Here is a 19,655-nt window from a genome sequence, read left to right as displayed (position 1 = left end):
CTGGCTATTGAGCCTTTGGCCGTTCGGATCCAGTCAGAGATGACGCAATGGGGCATACGAGTGGGAGACACATGTAATATCTCCCTGTATGCAGATGATGCCTTGTTTTACCTGAGGGCCCCGAGGGAGGCGCTCCCAGTGTTGCTTCATCAGCTGGACTGGTTCAGCGATGCGTCAGGACTAAGACTCAATAGACACAAGTCCCTGGTTTATCCGTTGTCGGAGCTGGATGTGGTGCCCCGGGAGGATTGGCCGGAGCTCGGGCTGCATTGGGAAAGAGATAGTTTTCGCTATTTGGGTATGTATGTGGCCTCGACTGAGGCGCAATCACTGGCCTGCAATATTGATAGGGTGATTAAGTCCCTGCAGCGCTCTGTCATTCTGGACCTCCTGCCGTTATCGCTCATGGGTCGGTTGGCCGTCGCTAAGATGGTGATGTTGCCTAGGACCCTTTACATACTTCAGAACACACAGTGTCCTCTTCCCCCTAGAGTCTTCCGGACTCTGAATATGCTCCTTACGTCTCTACTTTGGGCAGACAGGCGTAGTAGAATGGCCCTTCATACAATGGTGCGCTTATACGAGGAAGGAGGCCTAGAGGCCCCACGCTTTGATTTGTATTATTATGCTGCGCAGCTGCTACCGGCTGCTAGATGGTTCGCAGACACGGACGTCCTGGAGACGCAACTATTGGCAGGCAGAGCAACGGTGCTGGAGCTACGGGAGGCTCTGATGCGGGGCAGGGGGGCAAGTGAGACTTTGCCCTACGTCGTGAGGCACACGAAGAGCATTTGGCACCGATTCCTGGAGAGGGTGCTGCGGACAGCACCCTTTACCGATTTGGATCCTGGTGCCCATGGTGATGATGGAACAACATATGTCCTTCCGGGCCTGGCGCGAGGGGGGCTGTGAAACTCTGGCCGACCTGTACCCCACCGAGACCTTCCTGACCTACGAACAGGCGGAGACCACCTTCGGTCTTCGCAGAGGGCAGTACCTGCATTATCAGGGGCTGCACAATGTAGTGCGGTCACTTTGGACTCAATATCCAGAGGCACCCCCAATGACTCACACCTTGAATATCCTACTGTCTTGCGGCAGGGGCCGTAGACTTATTTCCCTACTATATGCTGCTATGCGTCGGGACTCAGCCCCGCCGGTCCCACCGACGTGGGTGGTCTGGGAAGCGGACTTAGGTACGCCACTCGACCAGGGGCAACGTAAGCGAATAGGTGCACTCACTCGGAAGGTATCTTGTAATGCACTCTTTAAATTGATACATTTTTACTTCATGCACCGCACCTAACTCACTCACTCCAATCTTATTGAAGCGCTATTCCCTGGATAGGGAGGATGTTTGTCCCAGATGTGGCATGGGAGGGGCAGGTTTCCTGCACTTGGCTTGGAACTGCCCGCCAATTCAGAGTTTTTGGGCGAGCGTAGTAGAACATATAGTGGCCACAACGGGATTAAGGATTACACCGACGCCTTTGCGCTGCCTGTTGGCACTGGTCCCTAGGACAAAGAAACAAAAGCTGTCCTATTGATTAATGCAATTGATGTTGGTCCTAGCTAGACGCAGGGTGGCTATCACCTGGATGGGTCAGTGGGCCCCGGAGATACCCACGTGGCTCAGAGATGTGAGGGAATGGTCCCTAGCCGAAGAGATACATATGCAGAGCAGCAGGAGGGATGTAAAACTACAGGATGACCTACTGGCCTGGCGGGTTATGTGCGCTGCAGGATTGGGGGGACGGGACACACTTCCCACAGCGATTCTGAAGGAGCGAGCGACAAGCTTTTTTCAACGCAGGGATTGGGTTCGGAGGACGAGGACGAGGGTGTCCCCTAGGGTGTAGCTAGGGTACTGCGTAGTGTGTGGACTGGCTATGTACTCACAGTAATGTCATTCTTGTATGTTATTCTGCTATGCCTTTGGAGAGATCGTGTGGCTCAGTGGAGTCTCTGCCTTAATGAGTCAGACGATGTGAATACGTGCTGTTTTGGTGCATATTAAGGGAGAGCTTGTTTGCTTAGCTAACCAACTGCATGCTCTTTGGTAATGTTGGCGGTGGGGAGAATTAACCTTCCAGACAGAAATAACAGAAGTTGAAAGGTTAGGCGCTGTGCCATGATAGCTTCCACCTGCACTGCTCTAGGTCAGCACATGTCAAGTTCAAGGAGCTAAAGCCTACACTTTCCAAGCACGGGCTATTGCTGTGCGTAATATCAGTCATTTTGTAGTGATCTGTGTGATAATAAATCAATTGCGACCCTTAAAAATAAAGCATTTCAGCCACGGGAAGAGAAAGGACTGCAGAGCTTGAGGCAAAAACAGGTGCTGGGAGCAGTTCCTGTGCACAAGCAAGACTTTAAATGTGTTTCACCTTCAAGTTTTTGAAGCCAAAGACTGAGGCTAAGCAGAGTTGCTAGGAAGAGTTGAAACATTTGGGCATTCTTTCCCAACTTTCTTTCCTATGTCATCAGTAGGCGTGTAAACGTTGCATGCACACATAGTACAACAGCCTGGATACCAATATCCATCCATGCATATTCCCTATAAGAAAACTTTCACTGCTTAATGTGTAGAAAAAAAAGTAGTTATGGAATGATTTTTTGAGTAACTTGCCAGCAGAAACACTCAGAGTAGGATCAGGAAAAGTAGCTATCTAGGATTGTAGTAGGAAAACAACTGCACAGTGGCACGCGCACAAGAATGGCTATATGATTGTAAAACATGATTGCCGTTCGAGGTTGTACTTGTTCAAGGTTATTTTTTGTTGTAAACAAAACAATTTATAAATAAATTAAAAAAAACAACATCTCCAATTTAAAGGCCTGTCTTACAACAAACTTCCACAACACTCTGTCACTAGTCTATTGACTGTGCAAGATACGACTTACCAAGAGTACCATCCTCCAATTCCACTGGGCTGACCAAGCCAGAGCTGTCAGCCTCTCTCTTACAGGGCATCACAGTCGACTGCACTCCAAGCAGGAGCTCCAGCTCATCAAAATATGGGAAGTCAGCTAGGAGGCCTGGCGCTGTGGCATCACTGGTCTCCAGAATCTTCTTCAGCTTCCAGTACTTTAGTTTCAGCTTCTGCCACCGGTCCTTAATCTGTTCAACGCTAAAAAAAAAGTGGGTTCTTATTTCATAGTATGATCAAGACTCCAAATTCCATAACTAATACCATAACAATGACATTTACGAAAAACAGATTTCCGCCGCATTTAATAACAAGACCACATGTTAAATAATTTGAGAACAATGCATGTGTAGGTTACGGTCAGGTCCCCAATTTCATACGAAATCACAAACTTTGACTGTACAATACAACCTCAAATCTGAGGAGTAACATACAAGATTACTCCAAGTAAAAACACTGGAAATATTATAGAATATACTGTGACAATGGTTGCAGAGGCAATAGCGCTCAAGGAAATCGGGCCAATCTTGAAAACCCTCCACAAGTCCCCTGCAGTTAAGAGTTGCGTTAACCGTCTCACAGATACTCTACAATGGACTTGTGTCTCCTGGGCTATGCCATGGGTTTTCAGCAGGAAATGAAAATTAATTTATTCCCTTATTCTTGTAGTTGATAGTAAAACGTGATTCTCAATCCTGAAGGATTTTTTTTTATTGAGTTAAATGTCTTTAATTTTGAACAATGGATAGGCAATGCAGGTTTTCTGGGAAATTTGCATAAATAAAAAGATGCATTTTTTCCACATTGTAGTCCAGTTCCGAGGTCTTGCTATAGACATTCTTCACTTGAGTCAACTACTGCTCAAGATTAGAAGGCATGTCAATCTCAGCTGCCTTGCTCTTAGTGGTGACACACTAAAATGTACACAAAAAGGTTGAGGATGGAATGTTCGAGACTACTCCAAGCATTTTATCCATCATCTTGATATTGCTGCAGTTGACACCCTAAGTGATGGGTATGCCCAGCCCTGGGTCCTGCACCACTGGAGTCAAGCTGTACCTGGCTGATGAGCCCCAATAGGGGTGAAACCAGTCATAGGTTGCTTGAGTTCCAGTTCAGGGAGGACCTGGCGTAGCAGTTCGGGCTGGACTGTTCCCACTAGAGCAGGGCCAAGACTAATTTGCTTAAGTTTGTGTCCAAACTGAGTTGTATGGTGGGGGAAAAACTCTGGACTAGGGTGTGGCCAGAATGATTGCTAGTGGCTGAGATTAATTCAAACATTACATTCAAAACCTTGTTGCCCTTACTGGTGGCTTTTCTGTGTTTGACCCGCACATCGGGCATTTTGGTTTCACAATTTGCAGATTCATCATTCATCTGAGGAGCAGCACTCTGCATATGGAATCACTGTAATAGTGACTGTTCACCGGTTTACATCTATAAACGCCCATGTAGTGTGGTCCCTCTCGAAAAGTCAAAGATCTGAGAAGAGCAAGCAGTGAAGGAGCCAATCTGTCTTGCTCGTAACTGGAGAATTAATTGCTGTATGGGCAGGCGCTAGTCAAAGCTGGCCATTAATGCCATGCAAAGTGGCTTTTGGTCACAATAATAAAGCATAGTGCTTTCTGGTTTAGACTAGAAGTTTTGAAGCTCTGCACATCTAAAAAATGATGACCTCCACGACCCCCCCTCATTTCATGGTATCCTTTTTATCAACCAAAAGGCATTGGACCTTTGCTGGCTGGTTACATTGAAATCTTGGCATCAGGCGCAAAACTCATTGAAGTATCTTTCAATTAAAAATAGTTTTGCGCTGCCCGATACTACCTTCAGGGTCGCATTGTCAGGAAGTATTTAATAACTGGTAATCCGTGGAGTCCAGTTTCAGGGTTACCCTTGTGACAGTGCCATTTTTAGGTCGAGCCTGGTCAGCCCATGCGCTGCTCTGCAAGGCATGCTGTATTTGAATATGGAGTTGCAGCTCCACCCACTCTCCGCCCATATTTATCATTGGCTTGTGTCGGCCTTTGTAAATGCTGGCTTCTGATTCGTTAATAGGCTTGCTAGTCCCTCCTTAGTACAGCCTTATCTTTATTTGCAACCTCCCATGAAGACTGGCCATTTTACTTCTGTCCTTTGTAAATGCTGGCTTCCGATTTGTTAATAGGCTTGTTAAGTCCCTCTTTAATACCGCCTTGTCTTGATTTGTAACCTCCCATGAGGACTGGCCCTTTTGCTTATGGTGGTAAACGGTATGTCTTATTTAGTCTTTAAGCTCTATTTTCTTTAATGAGTTTCTCGTACTGTAGGCATGATATGCTTACTTGCAACATTCACTTCCCAAGCAGCCTAGGACAATGGCGGACGCTTCCTTGAAGTGAAATAGATCTTGTATTTACAAGAGTTTCAGCTATTGGCATAGTAAATGATAATGCCTTTTATTTGTGTGTTAATTAGCAAAACAGATAAATAAAAGGCATGGCAATAGCTTAAACTCTCGCAAATGTGAGACCTATTGCATTGCAAATACTTGCTAATGGTAGCATTCTGCTGGCTTTAAGACCAGCAATACTGACCACTCTTCAAAATAGGAGTTCATTGGGTTACCTCAACTATTTACTTTTCTTTCGGCATCTCATTAGTGGCGTTCATTGTAGAAGGTAAATTTCGGCAGTTTTTGTGGCCTGAAATTGTAAGTGTTGTTCTTTTCACCTAAGCATATCCCCTCTATCTTCTATTCGACTGCCACACAGGTCAACTGATTGAGTGGATTTGTGTAGGGCAAACTAACACTTACATTCTTCAATGAAAGCAACTAATGACGTTGCATAAACAGTAAATAGTACAGACAACCAAACAATTTCATGCAAATATATATGTGTCCTCATGTAATGCCACTGCTGCTATGCAAAGCGCTTGGATAACCGATTCAGGTCAAGTCTGCGCTATATAAAACTGTGACAAAAAAATAGATATGGATCTATATAGATATATATAAATGAGACAATAGCACAGAGGCAGTCAGGAGGGCTAAGAATCTGAGTGTTAGGGACAGCTCATCCCCCAGATTCCAAATGTGCCATCACCTGTAAAGAACTGAGCTGATTTCAGAAAAATAGTGCTGAGGCACTGTATTTATTGAGAGTGAGGAGTACTATCAGAACTGTAAGACTAACCCACAACACCCTTCAAGTAAGTGATATTCAACGTTTGCTTCTTAAGTCACGAAGCTTTATTTTGCTCAATTCATCAACAACAGCATGAAGCGTACATTAGGTTCGGAGGGCGAACAGCAACTGATCCTTGCCATTTGAATTCTTGCCAGTGTCCGCTCATGCACGAGTCCATATTAAAACAAATATAAAACAATAACACCAGCGCACAGGACGTGCGTGTTAAGCATGCACAATGCACTGCTCACATTACAACCCTCCAAGAGCAAACAGGACTATTCGACTTTCTTTTTCTTTGGTTTGGTTTGGTTGTTGGCCACGCTTCCAAAACGCCAGCCCTTTCTCTATTTTTTCTCCTGCTGTAGCCCAACCACTTTCATTAGGTCGTCGTCTGGGTGAACCCCAGAGGCCCGCTTTGACTTGACTGTCCCTGGTCTTAAGCTGCTCCTGTGGTCGGTCATTGTTTGTTGGGGCTCCATTTTTGCACCAGAAAAGGCCTCTGCCCAAGCTCACTATGGCCGAGAACGCCCGGCAGTCAACACACATCTCTTCCACTCAAGGGACAAAGGCAGTGTCAAGGATGGATCCGGTTCTGGTCCCTGCGCACCTTTTCCTTTCTTGTCTGACGTGTTGAATCCTGAAGCATGTGATCTTGTCTTTTAGAGAGATGTCAATAAGTCTGAAGTTGTCTTTGGCACAAGCCTTGTTCTGCTGCTTGTTCTGCTGCTGGCAGCGTTCAGCGTCATGAGTGGGGTAGCATATGTAATTCTGGCGTTGCTCTCAGTCACCATTAGCTTCCGTGTGTACCGATCTGTCATCCAGGCTGTTCAGAAGTCAGAAGAGGACATCCATTCAAACTCTGCTGTTGATGTGGACATCTGTGTCCTCAGAGGCCTTCTATAACTACATGAAGTCTTGTGTATATGAACAAAGCCCTAAAGAAGGTCATCTGCCTCTTTCTGGTTGAAGATCTTGTAGATTATTTGAATTTGGCTATCTTTTGGAAGAGGGCTTAAGACCTGGCTCTTCTCTTGTTAAAATCTAGTTTGCAGCGTAAACATTATCGGCGCCATCTTGTCCCTTTTCCAGGCCCATACGTGTGCGTAAGCAGCAGCCATTTTGAGTACCATGGCCTCTCTGCCGATTGCCAGCGCGTCTCTCTAACCTCGCAAGCATCCCCCGCGCACTGACAGCCCCCACACTCACATGCTCGGGCCATAAACCACCCCTTCAGCGTGGCCCTGCCTCGGAACCACATCCCGTACCAGGCCAACACCTCCCTCCATCCCTTTCATGACCACGGATTCTTTGATAACCCCCTTCCTCTGTGCCAGATTGTCCGAACTGATCCCAGGCCATCACCTAGCCCTGCGGATGTAGTTTATTGCCCCTACTATAAAACTCACTCCTCTTCAAAGGAGCGAAGATTAATCAATGCTTCCACCCCATGAGATCCGATCAATCGCAAACATTCCCGGAACCGGTGGAATGTCCAGCTGCGCGATAGTCATCACCTACTGAGATTGGGGTGGGGACTTCTACTGTAGATATGTGTGGGAGCAGGCCTGAAGCGGGGATTCAGAGGATGTCTTTCCTTACATGAAAGCATTTGCAAGAATGTGCCATATGTAATAAACTGCAATAAAAGCCATAAACTTGTTTATAAGAGGCCAGGCCTCGGAGATGCAGTTAGAGCACCTCGAGACGATACCCAGTTTGTCTGATCTGACGTGTTCTGTTCTGACTGAATTAAACTTGGTTTCCCGCTTCTCCAGTTTCCAGCGCCTGCCTCTTTATTTGTTAAATCCTCGAATGGTATGGGAGGCGACTAACGCCAAGCAGCGCCTAAAGGTTATCTATAAGAACTGCTTTTTCCACAATTGGCGTCCCAAGCGTGGGGCCCATCAGCGACACGTGGATCCAGTGGGAGAGGTCCTGACGACAGAGTGAACGACTGCAACGATCGGGAAGAGCTCCTGCCCGATAGACCCTCGTCGGGCAGCCGATCATCCAAACTTAACCGGTTCCGAGCAGACCTCTCTCGAGTAATCTACGGTCCTGACTGGGAACCATCAGGAGTGCCGCGGCAACAACGGAGAATAGAGGACGATCGGGCGCTGGAAGTGGAAGACGGGAAACTGTCCATATGGTCCGGGTAAGGTCGTGTAACACGGCGAACTGCGAAATGATTGTTTGAAAATACTAGTATTACTCATTGATTGCATCGCTTAACCTCGGTTAACGAGATTGATTGCTTTTTGAGACATTCTCTGCCTGCAAACGGTGAAGAATAGAAATATTCTCTCTCCCTTGGAAGGTAGTGAAGGATAGGTAGCGCGGACTTTTTGTCCATATCGGTAAGGGCTGATAATACGCCGCGCCTATCTTCTCCCCACTGATTGATTGTCTGGATTTTGGTTCTCTTGAGATATTCTCTATTTGCAAATAACGTAGAATAGAGATATTCTGTCTAGTCTTTGCAAGTAGCTAAGGATAGGTAGTGCGGACCTTTGTCCACTATTGTTTGAAATCTTTTTGACCGCTATACGTCATGCCTATCTTCTCCCCACTGATTGGTAGTTGGTTTAGCCCGGACCGTTTATTGGAGGTGGATCATCCAGCTCCACTGGAAGGCACCCCTAATAAGGACATGTTCACGAAATATGGACGAGTCGCCGTAGCCTATAGTAAACTATGGCATAAAAATACCAAGAAAGATCGAGAAAGTCAGTGGCCACTGATAGGATCTTTTGATATAAATAAAATAGAAGCTCTAGAAATAGCCCTTCGTAAACATAAAACCCGCCAACCATGCTTGATAGTCTTGGCATGTGGCGCAAAGAAGCAACGCAACGTAAAAAGAGAGACAAAGCAAAAACAGACAAAGAGCTACGGAAGGCAGCTCACCTAGCTGGTAAAAAACTAGAAGAAGAGATCAAAGAAAGAGAGAGAGTCAAGAAAGAACGAGAGTCCGAAACATCGGGCCAATGTCCTGTTATAACACCCTCCACTCTCTACCCTGAGCTACCCGCAAAGCAAAAAGCAAACTATGATTTATTATTAGGTCCCCCAATCATCTATATGCCCCCTCCATATGCGCCCTCCCATCCTTTAGTACCGCATCCACAACCCCCAAACCCAAATGAATGTAGTGCCAGGGCCTCGGTCTCTACGGCCTCCGCGCCGGCCGAGCCTCTCGTACTAAGCATAGCACCAGCAGAAACGCTAGACGAACCCGAAACTAAAAGAAAAGATTCCACGAGAATGAACCGCTTAAGCAAAAGTGAACGAGCGGGGATTGATAAAGTAGTGAAAACTCTAGTTAAACAGAAAGAACGCGAAGAGTATCTACCGGATATGTATAATTCATATGCCGATAGCCATAAACAACACTTTGTTGTACGATTTTGCTATCACACCCTCACTGCCTATGAGGAGAGATACCAGAATAAAAGCCCCGAACGCCTCGCGGCCTTGTATAGGAAAGTTGATATTGGAGATGAAAGAGAGTGTGATGTGACGGACCTCTTCTCGCATACGCTTGAAGTTTTCCGCCACCTCACCGAACAAAGGCAGGTAGCTAAGACTATGACTTCTGTAATGACTGAACCCCAAACAGAGAAAATTGACACAATGATGCCTATAAAGGAGGCCGCTCCATACTGGGTCCCCCCACGAGGTCAGGGAACACACGCCGACATTAACCATCTTTGTTGACCGTGTCGGAAAGTTGGGCATCCGCCATCATGCCAGAGACCTGCTTGCTTCCTTTCTAGCAGAGAGATCTCAAGCAGTCACCCTTGGACCTTTCCAGTCTGCGCAACTCTCGCTGCCATGCGGGGTTCCCCAAGGCTCATCCCTTAGTCCGACACTATTTAACATATACGTGTCGGACCTTGCCTATGTCATCAGAGCATATGGGATGAGCCTAACTTCTTACGCAGACGATACTCAGCTGGTCCTGGCTATCAAGGGTGACGGAGGACTAGTGGCACAAAACTTTAAAGATGGACTACTGGAAATAGGAGAGTGGATGGCTACAAATTGCCTTAAGCTCAACTCAGAAAAAACTGAGGTAGTCATCTTTGGACCACTCCTCCCAGCATGGTCATCATGCTGGTGGCCAGCAGCTTTTGGCTCACCCCCCATTCCAACAGCTAAAGTCAGAAATCTGGGAGTCATCTTCGATAATGGTCTCACCTTTCTGGACCATGCTAACAAAGTTGCCACCACCGCCCATTATAAACTGAAAATGATCAGGAAGATTCGACCCTTTCTACCTGAGGCAGCAATTAAAACACTGGTTAGTGCATTAGTCTTGTCATCATTAGACTATTGTAACGGGCTGTTCCTTAATGCCCAGGCTAGGGTCACACAAAAGTTACAGTCCATTCAGAACGCGGCAGCACAACTGCTTTCAAGAATTGCCAAGTTCAGTCCCATTTCAGATACGATCAGGCAGTACCACTGGCTACCGATCCACAACAGAATAAAGTTCAAGTCCTTGTGTATAGTCTACAAAACACTCAACAACCAAGGACCGCATGCTCTCAAAGACCAATTAACACCCTACATACCCTGCAGACAGTTACGCTCTTCGACCTTACACCAACTAGTAATTCCTCGAACAAAAACAGTGTCCTGGGGCGACCGCCGCTTTTCAGTGGCCGCACCCAAACTCTGGAATACCCTTCCCCAGTATATCAGGATGAGTCCGTCACTCCACCAATTTCGAAAACTCTTAAAGACATGGCTCTTTAATCAGTGAGGCGGTGACTACACCTAGGAGACAGATGACTTTTAGCGCCGAGACGCCTGTGGGTATTTGCTGCGCTCTATATATGTCAAAAATAAATAAATAAATAAATAAAACCATCAAGATGCAAAGGGAAGGGTAGTGTATAACTGGGTCTATCAACCATGTGATCGACAAGACATCCTGACCTTCCGAAAATCCATGCCAGATTTACGGAAGAACGCCACTGCCTTTTACACAGAACTAGGTACAGTCTTAGGATCGACAATTATGACCCTAGCAGACATCGACTTGTTTTTCGGGCTATGTCTGACAGCTGATGTGTGGAAGCGAATCCGGAAAGTCGACCACCTTGAACTGTTCTGACATACCTGGATACAACTCGATGGCATAGATAAGCAGCGAGACCCGAGACAGAAACCCTTAAAAGCCATTTTAGAACTCCCGGACAAAATTGTCCAGAAATTGAAGACCCTGATCCCAGAAAAGAAGGTGGACTAGTCGATAGTAACGGTTTACCGCCAGAAACCTCAGGAAGATGTCTCCGAGTACTTCTCCCGGTTCGAGACGGTGTTCTCAGATTATAGTGGCCAGGACATGACCACTGCAACCGGACATCATCTGTTCGTCCAAAATTACGTTAAAGGTCTGCTGCAGGAAGTCTCACAGAAACTGCAGACCAGTGAGAGTAGTTGGGCGGCCTCCAAACCGGTGGCTATCCTTCAGATGGCCCGGTACTACGAACATCAAAAGAACGAAAATTATCAGGCATCGGAGAAAAAGAAGAAAGACCTCAAAGAAAGGGTCATGATTGCACAGTTACAAGGGGTGACTATAGGAAAGGAACCCTACAAGGGAAATTATCAATCGAATGCCCCTAGAAACCCACCTCCTAGAGACCGCACGTCCGCTCTCTATACTGGACGGAAGGATTTAGATGAGAACCAGTGTGCGTTCTGTAAGGGATTCGGACACTGGAAGTCTCAATGCCCAATCCTTCTAGAGATGAATAAAAATAAGGAGGCAAGGGATTCTACAAATGGACCGAGGAATCGGGGACAAGGACGAGGGTATGCAAATGACACAAACAACGACAGGCCCAGTAGACCGAACACATTTGACTGTCCCCGACATAACCAGTGCCAACAGTCTGACTGCGATGACGCTCACGACTTCGCATAGGACTGCCAAGGGCAAGGGAGGGGTCCAGTCGAGCTCTATGTGGACCAGCAAGGCCCTTACGTCACTGCTAAGGTCCTAGGCACAACGTCTCCATTTCTGGTAGTCACCGGAGCAACAAGTATTGCGTTATCTAAACGACTGATTCCAAGGGCACCCTTGTCTGGCTCACACGTAACATCAATAGGTTATGATGGAACGCCCTCAACTAATCCCTTATCCACACCGATCTCTTTTGACTTCGAAAATAACACCATTGACATGACATTTCTGCTCTCCTCCAACACCCCCGATGCCATTATGGGTCTTGACTTGTTGAAACATTTCCGAGCCACCATTAGATGCTCACAGGACGGAGTTAGAGTCATTCTGTACGACAACCCCAATCTGCTCAGACCTTGTCCCACACGGCACATGCTCTCTATGACTGACGCGGACATATCCCTGCTTGACACATTACCCCCGTACTTCTGGGCAAAAACCGACTCGGACGTAGGACGCATGATGATTGACCCTGTGCATGTGACTGTACAACAGGACGCTACGCTCCCAAAACTCCCACAGTATCGGATATCACCCGAAGGTGAGAAGGCATTGGTAAAGATCATCCAGTCCCTAGTAGATGCAGGAGTGGTAGAGGAAGTAGTCAGTAATGTTTGTCATAGCCCTATCCTACCCATTGTAAAGAAGCAAGGTGAGGGAGATGAGAAAGCGTACCGCTTCATCATCGACCTACGAGAGGTTAACAAAGTAGTGGTGCCTCAGTACCCCGTAGTCTCTGACATCACCATCATTCTGACCCTGATTCCGTCCACCGCCACCACCTTCACTGTAATTGACCTCAAGAATGCTTTCTTTTCTATCCCCATCCACCCAGACAGCCACTACCTCTTCGGCTTCACCCTAAAATCCCGCTCGTACAGATTCTGTAGAGCACCCCAAGGCTACACTGAAAGTCCCAGCATCTACAGTCAAGCCCTCAAAAGACAGCTAGACGCAGTTCAGCTACCGGATGGAGTGGTGTTGATACAGTACGTAGATGATATCCTCCTAGCAGCCAACACCACTCCACTTGCAGTCACAGCTACCATCTAACTCCTACACTTCCTCGCAGAGAATGGTCACAAGGTCTCCAGAAAGAAATTGCGATTCTGCCAACCCCAAGTAACATACCTAGGCCACCTCTTGTCCAAAGACTGGAGGAAGCTTACACCCGACAGAATTCAGACCATTTTGGAAACCCCGTCCCTAAGAACCAGAAGCAAGTCCGCTCTCTAGTGGGCCTTACCTCACTCTGTCGACAATAGTTGCCAAACTTCAGCCTTATCGTTAAGCCCTTACTTTCCCTTCTGGCCAAAAATGTCCCCTTCCCACTCCCTAGGACCCCCGAATGCCAATCTTCCTTCAAGGAATTACAAGATGCCCTTTGTTCAGCACCAGTTCTAGGAACCCCAGACTACTCCAAGCCCTTCTCCCTCTACACTCACGAAAGGGAGGGATGCGCTTTATCTGTTCTAACTCAATCCATCGGTCCCAAACAACGCCCTTGTGCTTACTTCTCTGCCACTCTTGATCCCTTAGCTAGAGCTTTGCCTGCCTGCTTTCGAGCTGTAGCCGCTGCTGCTGTCTCTATCCGACAGAGTGAAGGAATCGTGCTTTCGAACCCCCTCACGGTGTTAGTACCCCACTCGGTTGACACCCTCCTGAACCAGACTAAGACCCAGCATCTGACTAGCACACGACTGACTGGATACGAGTTGACTCTACTGGCTCCCCACATAACATTGAAAAGATGCACCACCCTGAATCCGGCCACCCTGTTACCCCTACCTGAGAACGATCCCAATGTGACTCCTATACACGACTGTGTGACCCTCACGGACAAACAGACTAGGAGTAGAGTTGACCTCCGAGACACTGCCTTCCCAGAACCAGACAGAGAGCTATGGGTAGATGGCTCATGCATCAAACTCCCCGACGGCACCACCTCAGCTGCCTATGCAGTCACCCCAGCCCGAACCGTAGTGGAGACAGCTCGCATTACACAGCGATCCGCACAGGCGGCAGAACGGATTGCCCTCACACGACCATGTATCTTAGCAGCAGGAGTGACAGCCAACATATACACCGACAGCCAGAATGCCTTCGGGGTGATTCATCATTTTGGGCTTTTATGGAAGGAAAGAGGATTCTTGACCTCATATGGCACACCGATCTTACACGGAGATCTAGTCTCCGCCCTGACTGAAGCAGTCCTTCTCCCCAAACAATTAGCTGTGATCAAGTGCCAGGCACACAAAAAGGTGACAGACATTGTGGGACAGGGGAACGCACTGGCTGACGACACTGCCCGAACCACGGCCGAGAATAGGACGACAACACGCATGTATGTGACCAGGTCACAAGCAGAAAAATGGAAGGACGCTAGGGAGACTATTAGGGACATTCAAACGGCCAGCACACCACACAAATTGACTGAATGGGCACGGGTGGGACTAAAAGACGATGAAGGCTGCTGGCGGACGAAAGACGCAAACAAATGGTTGTTACCCAATTCCTATCTGATCCCCATACTGACCATGACACACTCCCCGGCACCCATAGGATCTGCTCCCATGACTGAACTTGTTTCCAGAATTTGGCAAAACGACAAAATAGCAGACGAAGCAAAACACTTGGTTCAGCAATGCCTGATCTGTCTGCAACACAACCCAGGGAAAGGGACTGTAGTACCTAGGGGAGGGTTTAAGGTCCCTGACCATCCCTTCGAAGTCCTCCAAATGGACTACATTCAGCTAGAAAGATGCCACAGTCTGAAATACGTACTCGTCATTGTGTGTGAGTTCAGCAAATGGGTGGAAGCTTATCCCACGCGGGACAATACCGCCATCACTACTGCAAAGGTGTTATTGAAAGAATTCTTCCCACACTATGGCCTTTGTCGAATTTTGTGGAGCGACAATGGCCCCCACTTCGTAGCCGAAGTTATCCAACTCATCTTGAAAGGGATGGGTGTAAAACAAAAATTTCACGCAGTCTTCCACCCCCAATCGGCAGGCCTAGTAGAACGACATAAATCCACACTGAAACTCAAGCTAGCAAAGATAGTCGCCACCACAGGACTGAAATGGCCAGACGCCCTCCCACTGGCACTGCTATCAATGTGCTCCACTCCTACCAAACACCACCTGACTCCCTATGAGGTTGTCTTTGGCCGACCCATGAATATCTGGGCCGCACCAAAGCTAACATCCATCCAAGTTGTGCTGGACATCCTAATGTCCGACTATCTACATAATTTGACAAAAACAGTAACTGTTATCCACCAACAGGTGCAGCAAGCCATACCAGACGCATCCAGGGGCCCCGGACATGACATCCAGCCTGGAGATTTCGTCTTGATTCGAAATTTCCAAAGGACGAAAAGTCTGGAACCCAGGTGGACGGGCCCCTGGCAAGTCTTGATCACCACCCGAACTGCACTCCGAGTGGAAGGGAAGCGAAATTGGCTGCATGCACATCACTGAAAGAAGATATCACCGACCCTGACAACAAAAGAAGACGTGGACACCCAAGAAGAGCTCCTGAACAAAGACAGACCTTCCCTGAGTTGCTACCCTGACACAGACACTTGAATTGACAGAATTTCCAGACCCCACTGTGCCTTCCAGAGAAGGGTACAACTTACGTCGAAAGGAGAGCGCTTCGGCCAAGCAGACCACTGACTAAGTCAGAAATCTCAGAGCGGTAGCCTAACACTACTAAGGTTATCAGGAGAGAAGCTAGACGAAGTTTGTGGTCTTGCCCGTCACCGAGCCTTTTGAAGATGATGGAAGCTCCCAAAAAGAAGATGATGGAAGCGCCCGACATGAAGGTTATGGAAGCAACCGGACGTCCAAAGACCCATTACAAAGACCCAAAGACTGACAAACTGCATAACTCCAAGACAATTGCCCTTTTCATCGCTCTTCTCTTTTGCCTCCTCCTCATGACCACCTTCTGGATCGTAGAAGAAAGCGCACCCGCCCATGAGACATTGATACCCACTGTGCAACCTACCACCAAGAGAGAACACTATCTCATTTCATTTTCACCCCAGCTCCGAGAAAGACGCAAGGAATTCTGGAACAATTAATTTGTGCAGTTGCTGCACCAGCATAACCTTGCTACCAATGCCACGAACTGCTGGATCTGTGGGCTGCTACCACATGCAACTGAACATTCTATCCCTTTCATTCCCTCGCCTTTTTCCGTTCATGGTCCTGCCTTGCCCTGCTGATACTCTTGCAAGAGAGTTACAAGGACAATGCAACGTCTGGCGAAACCATTTCGCACTTCTACAATGAGTTCTGGCTGAACAAGTCTGGAAAAACTTCTGCTCCCTTTTGCCCTTTGACATCCAACACCACCTTTCAAATGAACATCCCTGCAAAGGAACGAATTGAAATGCATGTGTTCAACAATCCAGCCAGACCTTCCTTCTCATTTCTCCGGATGCGAACTGCCGCCACATTGACTGTGGCCCTATCCGTGGTGAACGTTTCAGGCCTTGTCTGCATTGAAGGACATGGAACAAAACCAGTGGGTCACAGCTCCTGCCACATCACAAAGATCTTGCACACGACTGATCCACCCTCTTTTGTTGCCTCCCCGAATATGTACTTCGTCTGTGGAACCAATGCCTACACCTGGCTCCCAAAGGGCTGGGAAGGCACATGCTACATCGATTTTGTCCTTCCTCGACATATGTGGCACCCGCAATTCATCACCGACAAAAGCGAGCAAAGGACATTGAACAAGCTGACTCCACTGGAACGCAGTTCCTAGACGCAGTAAAGGGACTCGTTCCATTTTGGGGCCCGATGGCAAACAGCCGTGCCATCCGACATTTGACCCAGGCAGTTAAAACGACTATGAACATCACAGCTGGCATCCTCACGAACAACACAACCGAGCTTCAGGAGGTCCGCCTAGTGGCTCTTCAGAACCGCCTTGTCCTAGATGTGGTTCTAGCAGATCGTGGAGGAGCATGCCGCATCATCGGATCTAGCTGCTGCACCTACGTGCCCGACAATTCGCCCTCAGTCTACAAGGCCATTGAACATCTCCACAGACTCTCCTCAGAGGTTCACCAAGAACAAGAAGGATGGTCGTTTGGGAGCTGGTTTTGGAGTACTGTAAAAGACTGGGGGTGGAGGTTGTTTATGATCATATTGATACCAATTATAATAATATGTGGATTCTGCCTGGGTGTTCAATGCTTGCCGCCTCTGTGCTCACTTTTTGCGAACTGTATCTGCCCTAAGACTGTGGGCTTTGAAGCTAAACGAATGAAAGCTTTATAGGAAGTGGAAATCCGTAACATAATGGGGATAGATACAGACTGACAAGCTGGCTTGATATGTTGATAAGGGAGGACTGTTAAAGTCTAGTTTGCAGCGTAAACATTATCGGCGCCATCTTGTCCCTTTTCCAGGCCCATACGTGTGCTTAAGCAGCAGCCATTTTGAGTACCATGGCCTCTCTGCCCATTGCCGATTGCCAGCGCGTCTCTCTGATCTCGCAAGCATCCCCGCGCACTGACAGCCCCTGCACTCACATGCTTGGGCCATAAACCACCCCTTCAGCGCAGCCCTGCCTCGAAACCACATCCCGTACCAGGCCAACAGCTCCCTCCATCCCTTTCATGACCACGGATCCTATGATAACTGCTTCCTCTGTGCCCGATTGTCCGTACTGATCCCAGGCCATCACCTAGCCCTGCGGATGTACTTTATTGCCCCTACTGTAAAACTCACCCCTCTTCAAAGGAGCTAAGATTAATCAATGCTTCCACCCCATGAGATCCGATCAATCGCACACATTCCGGGAACCGGCGGAATGTCCAGCTGCGCGATAGTCATCACCTACTGAGATTGGGGTGGGGACTTCTACTGTAGATATGTGTGGGAGCGGGCCTGAAGCGGGGATTCAGAGGATGTCTTTCCTTACATCAAAGCATTTGCAAGAAAGTGCCATATGTAATAAACTGCAATAAAAGCCATAAACTTGTGTATAAGAGGCCAGGCCTCGGAGATGCAGTTAGAGCACCTCGAGACGATACCCTGTTTGTCTGATCTGACGTGTTCTGTTCCGACGGAATTAAACTTTGTTTCCCGCTTCTCCAGTTTCCAGCGCCTGCCTCTTTATTTGTTAAATCCTCGAAGGGTATGAGAGGCGACTAATGCCAAGCAGCGTCTAAAGGTTATCTATAAGAACTGCTTTTTCCACACTCTCAGTGATTAGCCCTCCGTTTACTCAGTCTGCAGCAGTGGACATGTCTGCGCCGGGAAACCCTGTCTAGGGTAGCTAGGTGCATTACAAATTTAATTTAATAATCATAATAGGGCTGTTGGAAAAGGGGCAGGCTAGGTTTCAACAGTACTTGAATAATTCCTTTGTTAGAAGTGTCCCTTTCCTGGGGGGCAGAGCTAGCTCGTAACCGTGATGGCCGCTTGAGCCCAGAGCTCCGCCGTGTTATCGCACTATCCTAAAATAATCATGCAGCTAAAGCGCCCCTGATACCCCCAAGACAGCACCTTCAACGTCGGAAGGTGTGTGGAAGCGGCCGACACAGCTGGCCCAGAGATTCACAGCTTGAAGAACGAGCCTTTACCGGGGAAGGTTCGGCGGTGACTAGGCCGTGAATCCGCGACCCACAGTTGTGGCTACGCCGGGGGACGTCGCTCGAATTGCGACCAGTGCCCGGCCTGTGGAGTGCACTCGGCTGAATTTAACCGCCTTGGTGCCTGAGAGAGCGGCGATTGCTCTGGCTGCTGGCGGAAGAGCCCCAGAAGCTAGGGGGGCCTGTGTGGGACCCTGTTGAGAATCTGGGAAACGACCTGAGGTGAGCGCGGGAGCGTGGGACGCCGTGAGGCCTGTGCTATGGGCGGTGGCGTCGGACCTCCTGCGGAGCTGCCCAAGCCTTGAATGCAGCTGCAGAGATCGGAGTGCAGGAGCAGTTGACCCCGACTGGACTACACTTACTGCCACCGGAGGATGTGGCCTATTTTAAGTGCACCATACAGACTCGGTATTGTAGCTGTGGACGGGAAGGTAGCCAGGGTCTGTGGACAGATTCAAGGAGGCGCGCATTGACTTTATCACCTCCACCTCGCCTGGGGCTTTGATGTGCAGCTGGTGTGGGGGCCTGCTGCCCACGCCCCCACTTCACAGCATACACGGTCGCAGCACCCGCACACTCGACTCGGGGCCTGTGGGGTCAACACTCTGCAGAGTGGGGTCTAAAGCAAGGGTCCTGTGGCTGGACAAGGGCATCAGAATGATTCCACAACTCTACTGTCCCTCTGCTGGATGTTAGCGGGCGGACCGACTTGTGACCCACTGTGCACTGGGAGCATTGTTGGACACTGTTGAGGCTGGGAAGCTGGGGTCTCAGCCAGCAGTGCTGCAGGACGGAGACAGTCCCTGCAGTGGATTGGGCTTGGCAGTCTAGAACAATATTCCCATACTTACCAGCCTGGGAAACGTGTGTGCCCGTGTGCTACCAGCGGGGGTAGGACCTCCCAGTAATCATGGGCAAGGGAGATAAGACCAAGACAAAACTGGCCTTTGATT

General features: G+C 48.4%; 1 protein-coding gene across 2 annotated transcripts in view; it reads right to left on the bottom strand.

Annotated features, from left to right (window-relative positions):
- The window catches only part of LOC147725896 (uncharacterized), a 187,641-nt gene that overhangs the window by 128,575 nt on the left and 39,411 nt on the right, over positions 1-19,655 (bottom strand). For both annotated transcript variants that reach the window (XM_086962814.1, XM_086962815.1), the window contains exon 2: positions 2,905-3,131. In XM_086962814.1, the coding sequence (XP_086818940.1) occupies positions 2,905-3,131 (227 nt within the window). The remainder of the gene's footprint in view (positions 1-2,904; positions 3,132-19,655) is intronic.

The sequence above is a fragment of the Lissotriton vulgaris genome, chromosome 3_1, assembly GCF_964263255.1.
Source record: "Lissotriton vulgaris chromosome 3_1, aLisVul1.2, whole genome shotgun sequence".
In the NCBI taxonomy this organism is placed as follows: domain Eukaryota; kingdom Metazoa; phylum Chordata; class Amphibia; order Caudata; family Salamandridae; genus Lissotriton; species Lissotriton vulgaris.
Note: the sequence above shows the minus strand (reverse complement) of the source record. Positions and strands in the feature narration are given on the sequence as shown.